General features: G+C 56.1%; 1 protein-coding gene across 3 annotated transcripts in view; it reads left to right on the top strand.

The window, feature by feature from the left end:
* The window catches only part of MTHFS (methenyltetrahydrofolate synthetase), a 31,814-nt gene extending 16,440 nt beyond the window's left edge, over positions 1–15,374 (top strand). For 2 of the 3 annotated variants that reach the window (XM_019460467.2, XM_019460468.2), the window contains exon 3: positions 14,998–15,374. In XM_019460467.2, the coding sequence (XP_019316012.1) occupies positions 14,998–15,224 (227 nt within the window). In that variant the 3' untranslated portion in view covers positions 15,225–15,374. The remainder of the gene's footprint in view (positions 1–14,997) is intronic. The other variant, XM_053888604.1, reaches the window with a different exon arrangement.
* Positions 15,375–16,168: the final 794 nt, after the last annotated feature.

Here is a 16,168-nt window from a genome sequence, read left to right as displayed (position 1 = left end):
AGAATGGAGAGGACACATGAGCTCTGACACACACGGCGTGTGGTCCGTAGGCCTCGGTGACTGCCCACTCAGGGCCACTGGGGCCCAGCCCGGCTTTGCCACCAGGGTGGGTGCTCTTCACCCAGTCAGGGAGTGCAGGAGGGAGGAGTTGGGGAGTAGGTGCTGAGCCCCGTTGGAGGTGGTCCTGGGGCCTCTGGTAGGTAGCTCGTGGGAGGCCCAGATCGGGAGGTCGGGAGACGGGACTGGCCGGAGTGTGGTTGTGGGGCGAGCTCGCGGCTGTGAACAGAGGCTGGCCGGTGGACGGTGTGTCTGATGTACACGGGCCAGACTGATTGCTCTTCCCTCTCTAGATGAGGTGGGTTTTTTTGGGTCATGTGTTTTTAAAGTGATTTCTTAGATCAGCATAGGGTGTAAAAGTAGAGAGAAGTCGTAAATGTACATTTGGAAACGGTTAGCTAAGGGAGACAGCAGGATGTCTGAGTACGTGGAGGTGGGTGTTGGCAACGTGCTAGACGTAAGGGACCGCAGAGTTCCTTGCGCCTCTGCTTTGGCTGCGAGAAAGGCGGGGTGCGACGGCAAGGGACTGTCTTTGGGGAAGGTGGGCTTTGGTCAGGGCTCCTACGATGGACGAGCGAGAGCTGCCCAGCCCCTCGCCCGCCAGCCGTGGCGGCGGCCCCTTCCAGGAGTAATCGTGAACTTTGTGTCCTCGGTTTTCAGTTCGTGATAAAACCGTAAGGAAACGCACATTTAACCAGCTGTCCCTGGGCAGGACACACCTGTCTCAGGGACCCTCTGTGGGTTTAACAAGGAGAGTGAAACATGCTGAAGGAAGCGATGATTTTACGTATTTGATTTCTGCTGGTGGGAAGGAGGCATGTCCACGCACAAGCAGCCCAGTCCTCACAGTGAGGACGTGGTCTTTGGACGAAAGAGCAGCCACGGGGGAGGCAAGGCCAGTCCATTAACCGTCCCGTGTGTCCCTGCTGCCAGTGCTCCCACGCTGCTGGTGCTCACGAACACACAAGGACAACCCAAACAGGGAGCCAGGTTCCTCTGTCGTTCATGAAGTAACTACGTGCTCAGGGTAAACCACTTCAGTGGCTTAGTCAGGGACACGATGAAAAGTTACGTCCAACTGACCCATTCCCCAGATGTGAGTGCCGTGAACATGGCTGCTACCCTTCTCCGTCTGCGTGTGCTCATTTTTAAACATCTTACGCAGATGGGATCATACTCTACATTCTGTTTTATGTTTTGCTTTTTCACTTGTTAATGAACCTTAGAATTATTTTCATAGCCGCACAGGGTGATCTGCCTTAGTGTTTCAGATGGCCGTGTAGCATTGATGTGCTCTAATTTTTTTAACCAATGCTCTGGTAACGGACATTTAGATTGCTTGCATTTTTTCAAATTTTTTAATTTTTAATTTTAGTGAGAGAGAGTGTGAGTGGGGGGTGGGGGGAGGACAGAGAGAGAGAGAGGGAGAGAGAGAGGGAGAGAGAGGGAGAGAGAGGGGCGGAGAGAGAGGGTGGGGAGGGGAGGGAGGGAACGAATCTCAAGCAGGCTCCACGCTCAGTGCAGACCTTGACATGGGGCTTGATCCCATGACCCTGGGATCATGACCTGAGCCTCAATCGAGAGCTAGACGCTCAACCGACTGAGCCATCCAGGCGCCCACCCCATTTTTAAAAATACTACAACAGCATGAGGAAAACCCAGATATATTTCAGCTTACACGAATGCCTCCGTGGGGTCACTTACTAGCAGTAGAGTCTCCACACTGGTTTCAAAAAAGGCTAGGCCACCTCGCACACCCCCCACCATCACGGACGAGCGTTTTTTCCTTTCCCCAGATGGATGGATGGATACAATAATGAATGCACACGCACTCATGAGCGCCTGTTGTGTACAACGGGTGGTGTCCTGGCAAGGAAGAGACGCGGTCTGTTGATGACGGAGCCGCGTGGAGGAGGGAATGGGGAGGTCGTGACGGGAGCGTTGGCCTCTGGGGACCGGTTCTGTCGCAGACTGGCTCGTGGGTGCGCGCAGCCCTCGCCCTCTCTCTGAGTCTCGGCCCCTCACCTGAGGATGGATCATGCTGCCCGGCTCACTGAAATGCCGAGAAGGCCGAAGAGAGTTTGTGTAAGGCTTTTCCACTGCCTGGCACATAGCAGGTGCTCGTCGACGGCGGTGATGACCCTCGCATGTAGCATGGTGGCCCCAGGCCCGGCGACAGCGCCCGCCACGGTGGTGTGCCCACAGCGCCCTGGGGGCCCAGGGTGGAGGGTGCTCTTTCGTGCGTTCCGGAAGGCGGAGCAGAGCCGTCTGTAAGCGTGAGTCGTACGAAGTTCGCCGTGAGGTTGTGTCGGGGGAGAGACAGTGAGTTTCTCAAGACGAGCGTGCTGGCGCAGGAAACCGAAACCCCACTCATACGTCGGAAAAGTTGGTTGATGGTCTCGGGAGAAATGCATTTGTGCTGCTTGAATTCCCAGCCTTGGAAGTAACAGTGTTGGCTTGTCCGTGTTTCTGGTTTCATTTTGAAGAAGTTATCGAAAGAGGAGTTCCTCAGTTCTGTTTTAATTTCCTTTTTCCTCCTTTAAAGAATTACAGTGGTTAGGGGCGCCTGGGTGGCTCAGTTGGTTAAGCGGCCGACTTCGGCTCAGGTCATGATCTTGCGGTCTGTGAGTTCGAGCCCGCGTCGGGCTCTGTGCTCACAGCTCAGAGCCTGGAGCCTGCTTCGGATTCTGTGTCTCCCTCTCTCTGACCCTCCCCCGTTCATGCTCTGTCTCTCTGTCTCAAAAATAAATAAACGTTAAAAAAAAAAAAAAAGAATTACAGTGGTTAACGTGCATTTACTGTGGAAAATGTCAAATTATGTAACAAGCTGTATATTGAAAAAAATTTTTTTTGGATGTTTATTATTTACATTTGAGAGAGACAGAGCGTGAGCGGGGGACAGGCAGAGAGAGGGAGTCACAGAGTCCGAAGTAGGCTCCGGGCTCCGAGCTGTCAGCACAGAGCCCGATGTGGGGCTCGAACCCACGAACCGTGAGATCATGACCTGAGCCGAAGTCGAACGCTCAACCGACTGAGCTCCCCAGGCGCCCCTGTGGGAAATAAATTTATTTACAACATTCAGCCGTCTTCAGGAATATGGCCACGTCCTCAGTTGTTCAAGGCTTTTATTCCGTATTCCTTTGTAGATGTTTTTGATTTGAGTCACGTTGGTTCTGCACATTGCTTGTTGAGTGTATTCCTAATCAATTGATATTTGTTGTTATTGTGAATAGGATCTTTCCATTATGTTTTCAAGCTGGTTATTTTTATTATATAGCAAAGCATAGGAACGTGGCTCAGATTTCCACATGGAACTGGAAGTCTCTGAAGTAATTTTAAAGTTATTTTTGTTGGGGCTCCTGGGTGGCTCAGTTGGTTGAGCGTCTGACTGCAGCTCAGCTCATGATCTCATGATTCGTGGGTTCAAGCCCCTGCATTGGGCTCTATGCTGACAGCTCAGAGCCTGGAACCTGCTTCGGATTCTGTCTCTGTCTCTGTCTCTTTCTCTCAAATATAAATCAACGTTAAACATTTTTTTAAGTTATTTTTGTCAACATTTTCTTAAGTTCTAGAAAATCAAATCTTAGAAAACTTAATTTCAAAAGATACTTGCATCGATAACATGTTTTCAAGGTGAGGTGTCCAAGACTTTTCTTTTTTTTTTTAATTTACTGTCAAGTTAGCTAACATACGGTGTATACGGTGTAGTCTTGGTTTTGGGGGTAGATTCCCCTGATTCATCACTTACGTACGACACCCAGCGCTCATCCCAGCAGGTGCCCTCCTCAATGCCCATCACCCATTTTTAAAGGCTCCCAGATTTTAGAGGTTGAGATGTGCCGAGTGGTTTCCCCGATCTCCAGCAGGTGTCAGCGTTGGTCCGAGGTGGCGGTTTTAGCTGTGGGATCCCGCATTTACACATCCTTATTCCCGCAACACTGGGGATTGTCGAGCCGGAAGGGATATTGGAGATCATCCACGTCAGCCCTTCCGTCTGGGAGCTGGCCCGGGTGGGGGGCGACCCGTCCAAGGTCACACGGTCCCGTGGGGTGAGACTGACATGACGGTGAGCGTCAGTCCCCAAAGTCACGGAGGAGGAGAAGGTGTCGCCCCAACATATCGAGGCTGTGTTTCGGTGGAGCGGAAGGGTGCTGTTCAGCGTGTTCGGGTGAGTGGGGACCCGCCCCTGGTGTCCGGAGCCCGGGGGGCAGCCCGGAGGCCTGGCGCTCTCAGCAGCGCTCAGCCGTGTTGGCGGAGTGCGGGAAGAGCCGGCGGTTTTGTGACAAACCTTACGAGCAATGAAATCGCTTACCGAGGAATATTCTCCGGAGAGCTTTTTAAAATGGCAGAAAAAGGCCTGTTTCCGTTTTTTCCCGCGATCCCGAAGATGCCGTCCACTTGTTCTGTGACTTCCTCACGCGTGGCCCCATCTCCTTGTCCCACAGCCTGCATGCGTGGAGCCCTGCTCTTTCCTTCACTTCCCCCTTGGAGGCTGAGCACGGGGCTCCCTGGCTCAACCTGCAGAATTCGGAGGAGTTCTTGCCCTGGCGCCGGAGGCCCCTCTAGCGTGCTCTGTGTGCCTCCTTCGGCCACCTTGCTCCTGTTCCCCGGGTGGGCCCTTTCGCGGGGAGCCAGTCCCCGGCCCCGCACACGCTCGTGCTCTTCCAGCTCTGTGCCTCTGCTTGTTCTCGCTCCTGCCTCTCCACCCTGACCCTCAGCCTCCTCCTCTCCCTCCCCCGGCCGGTACCGCAGGCCACCCCCTCGGTGAGGTTTCCCCGGGCGCGCCCCCTCCTCTGTGGACCCCAGCATCCTTCGTTCCCCACTTTCCTTCCTACCTTGTCACTAGGTCACCCTAGTACAGTTACTTGTGTTCACACGATTTATTGGGCGGACCTGTAGCTGTCCAGGGTGCTGTCCTGGGTCCTCTGGGCCCCGCAGAGAGGCTGTCCTCACGGCGAGCTGTTCCCAAGTGTCACCGATTCACTTGGTTGCACCGGATCTCGAGACCTGCCGTCTTCGGAATCCTTGCTGTCCTTCCTGCCACGCTGCCCTGGCAGGTTTGGGGGAACATTCGGGGCTTCGGGAGCGTTTCTCCTGCGCTAGAAGAAGACATATCAGAGCAGATGACAGGGGCATCTGGAGTGAGAAACGCACTCGGAAGCCACCAGGAAAGGACGTTCCGTAAACACCAGATAACTGTAAACACTGTTATTTGGAAGTCACGGGTTACTTTCTGTCAGGCTTGCTCCGCGTGGCGCAGGCTGGTGTCAGCCAGGAGGCAGGCAGGCCCTCTGCGGGCACAGGAAGACGGCCAGCGGAAGAAATATGGTGTCCCCGCAACTTTATTTTAGTTAAATGCACTGCACCGCAAAGTTTGCGGGACCCTGAAGTGCTTGCCTGACGTCTTGGTAAAACAAACGGCGGAAGCCAGGGAGAAGTTTCCATCTTGCTAACGAGCTCTTACGGCTCGGGGGTCATGCAGAGCTGTAATTATTTAGAATGACGACTGAGCTCTCAGCCCCTAAAAAGCGAGGACAATAGAAATGGCTCCAGGAACACCCAGACATTTCTGTATCTGAAGAACTCATTCTTTGCTGTTCCTGAGCCCAGCCTCTCACGACCCTGGGCCTCCTGCCACAGTCCCCCGACGCGGCCCGGCACCCACGTTCTTACTCGGTTTTCCCGTCGTGGCAAAAACGCACACACTCTGCCATCTCAGCTGTCTTCAGGTGTCTGGCTCAGTCATGCGAGGTACACGTAGTGTTGTAAGACAGACACCCGAAACTTTTCCTCTGGCAAAACTGAAAGGGTGCCCCTTAAACAGCTCACCCTGCCCGCTGCCCCAGCCCTGGCGACCATGGCCGTCATCTGCTTTCTGTCTCCGAATGTGACTTCTTTAGTTTTTAGAAAATGTTCATTTACTTTGAGAGAAAGCACAAGTAGGGGACAGGCAGGGAGAGGGAGAGAGATTCCCAGGCAGGCTCCGCACTGGCAGCACAGAGCCTGTCGTGGGGCTCGATCCCATCACCCTGGGATCGTGAGCTGGGCCGAAATCGAGAGCTGGCCGCTCAACCGACCGAGCCACCCGGGCGCCCCTGAATTTGACTACTTTAGATACTTCGTGTAAATGGAATCATGCAGTGTTTGTTTTTCTGTGACTGGCTTCATTTATTTATTGATTGTACCAGACACATATACGAGGAATTGTCCTCAGCATCCTCAGAATCACTGAGCTTTGGTTGTAAACAGATCTGAGAAACTGAAGAGCTCTATCCGCTCACTTTACAGATGGAGGAGGAAAATCGGGCGACCAGAGGTTGCCTAAAGTTAGCAGAAAACCATATGAAGTTCTGTAACATCTTCTCAGTTTTCTAGGACGTTTTAAGGTCCGGCTGGTTGTCAACAGCAGTGTAAGTATCCCAAGATCAGAGCCAGAGTAAATGTCACATTTAGAAAATGACACTTGGATAAAGCTGTTGCCGCTGGTCCTATTTTCTGCCAAGCATCGTTGCGTATCGACAATAAAGCTGTTTAATTCTTTTTTTCCAGCAGCGTTTACTTTGGTCGATATCTACCAAGATAGGATAAGCTGAAGCATAGTTTTATTTGTTTATCATTTTCCTTTTTAAACTGGGAGATGTCACAAAGCTGGATGTAGCAAACTTTTCCCGTAAAGGGCCAGATAGTTAACATTTGGGGGCTGTGTGTGCCCCACGATACCTGTTGTAACGATTCAATGCTGCTGCTGTAACGTGAACGCACAGCGTGACTGTGTTCCATAAAACTTTATTTACACAACAGGCAGTGGCCAGATTTGACCCCCAGGCTGTGCTTCACCCACCCCATAGCCAGGTGGCCGGGCGTCGCTTCTGCGTGTTTTGGCCTTCGCACCTTGGGGGCTGGCTCTCATATAGGAGACACTTGCGGTGGTTGTTCATGGGGATGGTGGTGATGATTTTAAAAATGTAATTTTTTACATTTGTGATCAAATAGTCACTTCCTACTGACTTTTAATAATTTAATAAGTTTGGGAGTTTTTCCCTACATACCATGCTAGATAGCTTCACGATATAATAAAAAGTATACCTAAGGAAATAGCTAACGTGTCTAAAGTACATCTTTGAAAGAAGACTCAAAATTTTTCTGAGCATTCATAAAGGTATTTCTTTTTCTAAAGGAAAATTATATATTTCTAAAGGAAAACATGTATACATATTCTAAAGGAAAATTGTATGTATATTTCCTTGTATAAATATAAGGAAATAAACCCAACTCCCAAATCTGGAGGGAACCGCCAGTCACAGCTGTGGGCAAACCTTTGCCGGGTCCCTTTGCTCGGCACCTCGGGACCCACCCGCTGTCTGTCACGTCCACTTGCTTGGTGCCTGGGGAGTTCCGCCTGTATGGACGACAAGTCCTTGTCCTGGTCTCCGGTTCTGCAGCCAGGGGACAGCACCGCGGGGACCAGGGTGGCGGAGAGTGAGTGGGGCGTGTCCTCCCTCCTGCCCCTGGCCGCAGTGCGTCGACTGCCGAGAGCCGCGCTCCGGTCAGGTGGCCCCTCCAACTGCAGCTCTTTGGGGCCTACACTCCTGCCCCTCCCACTCCCATCCCTTGACCTCCGGGCCTGGAGGTGGCCAAGGCTTCCCGGGCAGCACCACTCTGGGGGGCCACCCGTCTCTACTGCTCTCTTTCGTGTGTCCGGTTCCGTGTGCTGCCTGCCCCTCCCTGTGGCCCTCACCCGACCGATGCAGTGTTGTGTCCACCTGACTGGCCCCCCCAACCGTAAGGCAGGCAGGTAGCAGGCTCACTGCCCAGGCAGGAAGCAACGAGCTTGCACCTGTAGTAAGAGCCAGGAAGTCAGAGTTCACGTCCCAGCTCTTGCGCTACCAGCTCTGTGACTCCGGGCGGGCTACGTGGTCTTGTTGAGCCTTGGTTTTCCCGTTGGAGAAAGGGGATGATAGTGTCTCCCTCTCGGGACCGCTGGGGACGTTCAGTGAGGTCGTGCCGGTGAAGTGCCGTAGCACAGGGTCTGGCACACACGTGGTTTCTAGGTGGCAGAAGGGACTTCCGTTTTCCTTCGTTTGTCAACAGACTCTCCTCCAAGGATCCTTTGTGAAGGGGAAGGCCACGGGGAACAGGGGAACTCCTTTCTGCGACCCCCGTCTCAGGGACTGTGTGTGTACTAGAGAGGCGGCCGGCCCGCCGCTGCGCTCAGGACCGCCCCCTGCGGGTGTCTCTGGTGGGCCCATTCCCAGCTGGGACAGCAGGTGGCTGTAGAGAGTCTCAGTTGCAGGTGGTTTGGCCTAAAGGAGATCCGCGTAGCGAGCGGCTCAGCATGTGGGTTCGTGTTGCAGTTGTCTGGGTTACTTGAAAAGAAACGACTTCCAGAGTCAGAATGAAGAGAAGAGGTGTTACGCACACCCAGAGTTTAACGAAGGTAGCACTTATCGGGCACGTGCTAGTTTCTTCATCCGGACGTTTCTCTCTTCTGTGACTCTTACTGCAGACGGTAGTGTTTCCATCTTAGGGAGAAGAAACTGACTTGTAGAAGACAAGTGGCTGGGCATTTTTCTCGGCTAGTGACTGGTAGTCCGGGGATTCACACGCAAGTGTCCTCTCTAGAAGCACACTCCGCTGCCGTGTCACCCCACCTCCAAGGCTCTGGTCCGAGCAAGTGGATGTTTTAAAAGGGTTCTGATAAAAATTGGGGTTATATACGAACGTGGTGAAAAGGTCCAACCGTGCAAAAGGATGGGGCGAAAGCGTGAAGCGTCCTTCTCATCCAAGGCCTCCCGTGGCTGGTTTCTTTCTCCAGAGCCAATCTCTGTTGCCGGCTTCTTTGGATCCTTCCTGACATAACCCTAATAGGGGTTTACCGGCATCCTGGGAAGGAGGGCGATTGGTCTTTACGGCACATCGTAGCCTGACTTCTGTCCAGTTGTGCTCAGTGTTTCCTAGGCTCTCTGGGTTGGGTGGGCAGAGGGGGGCTCTCTGGGTTGGGGGGGCGGGGAGGAGGGCTTTCCGGGTTTGGTGGTGGGGGTGGGGGGAGAGAGGCTCTCTGGGTTGGTTAGGTGGGGAGGAAGGGGGCTCTCTGGGTTGGGGGGGGTGGGGAGTGGGGCTCTCCGGGTTGTGTGGGTGGGGAGGAAGGGGGCTCTCCGGGTTGGGGGGGGCGGGGAGGGGGACTCTCCAGGTTGGGGGGGCGGGGAGGGGGACTCTCCAGGTTGGGGGGGTGGGGAGGGGGACTCTCCAGGTTGGGGGCAGGGAGGGGGACTCTCCAGGTTAGGGGGGGCGGGGAGGGGACTCTCCGGGTTAGGGGGGGCGGGGAGGGGGACTCTCCAGGTTGGGGGTGGGTGGGGAGGGGGGCTCTCCATGTTGGGTGGGAGAGGGAGGGAGGCTCTCTGGATTGGGTGGGTGGGGAGGAAGGGGGCTCTCTGGGTTGGGGGGCGGGGAGGGGGGCTCTCTGGGTTGGGTGGTGGGGGGTGAGGGGAGGGAGGCTCTCCAGGTTGGGTGGGTGGGGAGGGGGGCTCTCCGGGTTGGGGGGGTGGGGAGGAAGGGGGCTCTCTGCTTTGGGGGGGCGGGGAGGGGGGCTCTCAGGGTTTGGTGGTGGGGGTGGGGGGAGGGAGGCTCTCCGGGTTGGGTGGGTGGGGAAGAAGGGGGCTCTCTGGGTTTGGGGGGGTGGGGAGGGGGGCTCTCAGGGTTTGGTGGTGGGGGTGGGGGGAGGGAGGCTCTCCGGGTTGGGTGGGTGGGGAAGAAGGGGGCTCTCTGGGTTTGGGGGGGTGGGGAGGGAGGCTCTCCAGGTAGGGGAGGCGGGGAGGGGGATTCTCCAGGTTGGGGGGGGCGGGGAGGGGGACTCTCCAGGTTGGGTGGGGGAGGGAGGGAGGCTCTCTGATTGGGTGGGTGGGGAGGAAGGGGGCTCTCTGGGTTGGGGGGGCGGGGAGGGGGGCTCTCTGGGTTTGGTGGTGGGGGTGGGGGGAGGGAGGCTCTCCGGGTTGGGTGGGTGGGGAAGAAGGGGGCTCTCTGGGTTTGGGGGGGGTGGGGAGGGAGGCTCTCCGGGTTGGGTGGGTGGGGAGGAAGGGGGCTCTCTGGGTTGGGGGCGCGGGGAGGGGGGCTCTCCAGGTTGGGTGGGGGGAGGGAGGGGGGCTCTCCGGATTGGGTGGGTGGAGGACGCCATTGCTGAGGCTCCCAGCAGCTAAGTCCCCATATACTATTCCTGCATCTCTAGCCTTTTCTGGAAGGGTCTAAATTCCTGCCATCCCTACTTTCTCCATTTCAACACAGAGTGCATTTCACAGGGCTAGTTGAAAGCCTTGAACTCAGAAACACCTAGGTGTAAATATAAGGCTTGCCGAGACTGTCTTACGACGTGAATGCCTAGTTAGCGGACTAGTGGTGACCGGTCATGCCTGGGCACAACCCTGCACGTGGCTTCCTTCTGTACCTGGTACTGTCACGACACTTGTAGTCCCTGTGTTTTGACACAAACGTCAGTCAGGTCCTGTGTTCAAAGAAAGGATCTTAGAGGAACAACACAGAAACGACCAGTCACACGACAGTTTGTGTCTTTCGAAGATGATTTTTACATCTTTTGATTCTGTGTTTTACACGTTTGCCTCTACAAGGGGATTCCCAAATGGCCGAAACCCATTGTGACCAAACACAGCAGAAGCAATGAAGGTGCATTTGCAGTGGAATTAAAGAAATGGCTTTTTGCCTTAGCTGATTCAGTCAAATACTCTTTCAGAGTGGTACGGAATTGCAGGGAAAGAAATGTTCAAAAAACCCAACTTTTAAATGTAATCGCAAGTTGAGTATTTGTGACGCCTGTGATCACGAAAATGGTTTATTCCCCTGCTCTACGCTCCTACCATGACGAGGGAGTCAAGCGGCCGTGCCCCCGTCTGTGGTTTCTGAGGCAACCCCGACGTGAGCCCAGGGGGTATGGGACTGATTTCTGAGAGCTGTGCTGTGTGCGCTGTCTTGACTGTGTCTGACGGTCCCAGCCGCCTCGTGTTCCAGAAGCGTGTCGGATGCCAGTGCGCGTGTCTCCGTGATTGGCTGCGGGGCCTCGGGGGGGTGCATGCGGCAGCTGGTTATGACAGCTGGGGGACTCTACGTTCGCATATGCCCATCTGTCTTCGACGGCAGGTCAGGGTGGCTCTGAGTGATGCTTCGTCGCTGCCGGGTACCGGTGCCGGGACACGGCCCGGGCACCCTGTCCGGCAGACTGCACGCTCGGCCCCTCGACACGTGCCTTTCCCATGTCCCTCCGTCCCTTTGCCGGACCCCACTCGAACCTTTAGCAGCAGGAACGGTGTGTGCTGAGTCACCATCCACCTGGACAGCAAGCCCTCCGCTGGGTCTCTACCTGTTACTGTTCTTTCTTTCCCGGTAAACAGAACCGAACTAGTATCCCTCTGGGGAAAGGAGAAAACAGTTCCCAGAAGGTGGGGAAAGGATTCCTCTTCCTCTTTTTTTATTATTATCAATCTTTTAAAATTTTTAATGTTTTACTTATTCTTGCGAGGGCACGAGCGGGGGAGGAGCAGAGGGGGGAACAAAAGATCCAAAGTGGACTCCGTGCTCACGGGAGTGAGTCCTACGCGGGGCCCGAACCCACGAACCGTGAGATCGTGACCTGAGCCGAAGTCAGAGGGTCAAGCGACTGAGCCACCCGGGTGCCCCGGACCCTTCCTCCTTAACGGACCGGGGCCGTGTCACCGTGTAGGACAAGAGCTGGTCGCACCAAATCTCACGTGCAGGGAGGGCTGCGTGGCGTCTAGCTGAGGCTCGTTGACGTGATGATGTGGGGACCAGACAGGTAGATACAAAGACAGGTGGCCCCTGCAGGCGGGAGGCCTTGCGGCCGTGGGAGCGGTGGGGGGGGGGGGGTGATGGTGAAGGCGGGGGTACCCACCTGGTCAGGGAGTTTGGGCGTTGTCTTTAAGTCACTGTGGTGGACTAAAGGTCTCTGAGAGAGACGAGTGAGGACGGGGCCAGCGGGGCCAGGCGGCGGGCGCCCGGCTGGACGTGCGGGGGAATCGGCACCCACAGAGCGACAGGTGGAGGCGAGCGCCCTGCCAGCCGCGTGGGGGCCCTAGGGGTGGATCCGCAGTCCCGGACCCGCAGGAAGGGGGGGGGAGATAGACGCCCATGAGGCTGGAGTTCGATCTGCACAGCTTGTTCGGACGCTCAGCACCTGCAGCAGGGTTGGGGCAGAGGGAGCTGGGTGGGCCGACAGGATGCTCTGAGCAGCCCGGGACGGCGGTCTGAGGTCAGGGTGCCCGAGGGGGGTGGGGCTTAGCTGCTGCCCCCTTGGCCAGAGCTCAGAACGACATTTTGTGAAGGTGGCCTGAATCCTCGGTGCTGGCTTCGTGCGTTCGGGGCTGAGAGCAGGTACTGGCACCGGCCGAGTCCCCCTCCGGCGTTTTCCTTCAGGGCCTGGTTCCGCTTCTTTGTCGACGGAGGTCCTGCAGCTCAGTGTCTGTCCTCACTCCCCGCTGAGCGCGCCCTCGCCCCAGCGATTTCCTCCTGCGCCCAATCTGATAGACGTTTTCCCGGCCCCCCCTCGCCCTTCCTGCCAGCGCTCCGCTCCCTTCCTCCTGAATATCTTTGCTCGTGCCCTACGACGCGGCAGCACCCCGCAGCCTGCCGCCAGACCCGGCCCACCGCCTGTCTCTGCGGGTAGAACGTTACGGGAGCACAGCCACGCCCGCCCGGGTTCGCGTCCTCCGTGGCCGCTCTCGTGGCACCTGGCAGAGCCGAGTCGTTGTGACAGAGGCAGGAAGCCCGGAAAGGACGAGTGTGCGTGTGTCCTAAGTATAGACGACAGAGCGCAGCTTGCAGCCCGAGGGTGGTCTGGCAACAAGAAGGGACACGGAGGGAGCCAAGTGTAAGTGCACAACAGGAGAAAGGTAACGGTCAGTGACCGGGGCCTCTCCGCGAGTTTGGATGGGAACAGACCAGCAGGTTTGTGCGGAGGGACAGAAGGACACGGCCGTCCTCGGAGCCGGGCCCTGCTAGAGTTCGGCGGGTGTGGCCCGGCGGGTGTGGGCTGGGAGCCAGAGAGAAGCCAAGTGCACCTCGTGGCTCCGCAGGGGGCAGAGCGGCTGTTGGCCGTGGGGGCCGGGCCGGCTGCCGTCTGGACGTCCCTGCTCCCGACACCCTGTTCAGACGGTTCGTGGCTTCCAACCCTGGTGTGTTCCCGGCAGCAGTGCTGCAGAAGGGGTCAAGGCAAGCCCTGGATGCCCTTCCGGAGGCCGAGGACCAGTACGGGAGGGTCCCCGGGCACGCCCCTGAGTTGGACGCGTGGGGTGGCTCTGGAGCAGCACGGATCCGTCAGTCTCCCTGGACGAGGCCGCGGGGACCCTTCCGTGGGCCTTGCGAGCCCTTGGAGATTCTCCACCTCATGGTCCTCGCCGCCTTCTTCATGAGACCCCCTCACACCTTCCCCCGTGGCCGGGTCTTTACAGCCTCGAGGACCCCGCCTTCCAGCCTGAGCCCCAGCCTGCTCGGTCTTGATGACGCCGTGGCCGGCTCTGATCCCTGTGGTCCCTGGGAAGGTTCCAGCCAGAGGGCCGTTACGGGGACCCATTTCATACCTTTGGAGCACCCCTGGTAGGCCAGAGCCTTCGGTCACGTGAATCCGGGGAAACCGGACGACCAGGCAGGCCTTGCCTCTCCGGTGGGAGGGCAATGAAATTTGCAGGTGGCGTGGCCCTCTTCCTGCCCACTGCCCTGGGGAGCAGCTCTGTCCTTTCTGGCTTTTTTCTGACCCTCTCTTGCCCCTCCTGGGACATGGGCCCCCTAGCCTGGGAGGCACCTAGGATCGTACGGACACTTAGAAGAAGAAAGGAAAAAAGTTCTTAGGCCCCATCCATGGAATTCTCTTTAGGTGTGGATGGGGTCTGGGAATCTGCATTTTTGTACTTACAGTTGACCCTTGAACTACTCGAGGGTTAGGGGCGCTGACCTCTACACACAGTTGAAAACACATACAACTTTTGACTCTTCCAAAACCTACCTTCTCACAGCATGCTGTTGACCAGAAGCCTTGTGATGACACAGTTATCGCATGTTCTGTGTGCATTATGTACTGTTTCCGTACAGTAAAATAAGCCAGAGAAGAGAAAGTCATAAGGAAGTCATTAAGTCATAATTAAGAAACCGTAAGGAAGTGGGGCTCCTGGGCGGCTCAGTCGGCTAAGTGTCCGACTTCAGCTCAGGTCATGATCTCATCGTTCGTGGGTTCGAGCCCCGCATCGTGCTCTGTGCTGACAGCTCAGAGCCTGGAGCCTGCTTCGGATTCTGTGTCTTCCTCTCTGCCCCCACCCTGCTTGTGCTCTCTCTCTCTCTCTCTCAAAAATAAACATTAAAAAAAAGAAACTGTAAGGACGAGAAAATACATCTGCAGTACAGGACCATATTGGGAAAAGCCACGTAACAGTGGACTTTCCACAGTTCAAACCCATGTTGTTGAAGGTACACACAGAAGGGCGTCGGAGGGATGATTGACGGACTTAACTCAATTGCCGAGTAATTTTTATTTCCTTCTTTGACCCTGTGCTTGTTGGGTTTCCTAGAGTGCTCATATATTTCTTTAGAAATCGGAGAGAGGGGGGTGCCTGGGTGGCTCAGTCGGTTGAGCGACTGACTTCAGCTCAGGTCACGATCTCGCGGTCCGTGAGTTCGAGCCCGCGTCGGGCTCTGGGCTGATGGCTCGGAGCCTGGAGCCTGCTTCCGATTCTGTGTCTCCCCCTCTCTCTGCCCCTCCCCCGCTCACGCTCTGTCTCTCTGTCTCAGAAATAAACATAAAAAAAAATAAATAAAATTTAGAAATCGGAGAGAGGCTAGACGCCATCCGAAAGCAGGAACCAGATCCGCGAGTGGTCCGTCGCTTTCGGAAACCGTTAACGCTCTTCTGTGTGTTCGTCTCTTCCACAGGGGGACTTGATCTCATCTTTGTGCCGGGTCTCGGGTTTGACAAGCATGGCAACCGGCTGGGGCGGGGCAAGGGCTACTACGACTCCTACCTGACGCGCTGTCTGCAGCAGCGGGACTCGAAGCCCTACACCGTGGCCTTGGCGTTCCGAGAACAGATGTGCCTCCGGGTCCCCGTGGACGAACACGACGTGAGGGTGGATGAAGTCCTTCACGAAGACTCCACGTAGATCCCGATGCCTGCGGCCCGGAGAAAAGCAGAATACGTGTTTCCCCTCGTCACGAGGTAGCGTGCGTTTTGCCCACTGATGGTGAATATGGACTGCGTTGTTTCTAGTGGAATTGCAAACGCCTCACATTAAAGCATCTTCCAAAACCAATAGTGGCACGTTACTTAAAGTGGAGGCTGTCACGCGTGATGTTCCTCCCGCGTAACTTCCTGCCGTCGCCGTGGCGGGCTGATCTTTCCGCTCTGCAGCTTAGGCTAGATGTGTGTGAGGACCTGTGTCCGGCTCGGGGCGCCCGGAAGGTAGACCCCCCCTCCCCCAGCCCACACCCGGTTTCAGCGAGCCCTGTCTGGACTGGTCAGTCTTTGGTGGGCGGGCGCAGGAGACTAGGCAGCTGCTAATTGCTTTGTTGGGGTTTGCTCTGCGTACAGAGTTCCCAAGAATATTCTAGCACTTCATCATGACTGCATTTGCTCACCCTGAGATTTTACGTCTGACACTTTGTGGCTTTTGATGGTTCGTGGACCGAGACCTTTTATGATTTAAATACTTTAGTTCCGTCTCTGCTGTGCCGTGTGTCGGTCCCTTCCGAGTCTAAGATCTGATATCCTGTCAGTCAGAAATTGTGTGTTTGCTTGCTGTGTCTGCTTTGGAAATGAAGTTTGCTGCGGGCTGGGAGCTGGCAGATGGCAAAACAGCGAGGGAAGATTTGGGCGGCTTCCTAGACGCCGCTCTCACACCCGGCGCCCAGCACGTGCGGGGTCCTGTGGAGCGTGTAGCCGTCCCCTCCCCTCCGTTGTCCCGTCGTCCCTTCTGTCCGGGCTCTTAGCACTCCACTTTATGTCTCTAACCACGGTCCACGTGACCTCACAGAACACGGATGTGATCGGGAGGTGGCCCTGCTTGGAGCCTTTCGGTGGCTGTTTGGGGCCCACGGGGTAACGGCC

The sequence above is a fragment of the Panthera pardus genome, unplaced genomic scaffold, assembly GCF_024362965.1.
Source record: "Panthera pardus isolate Hobbes unplaced genomic scaffold, ASM2436296v1 HiC_scaffold_23, whole genome shotgun sequence".
Taxonomy (NCBI): Eukaryota; Metazoa; Chordata; class Mammalia; order Carnivora; family Felidae; genus Panthera; species Panthera pardus.
This window is presented reverse-complemented; position numbering and strand designations above follow the sequence as displayed.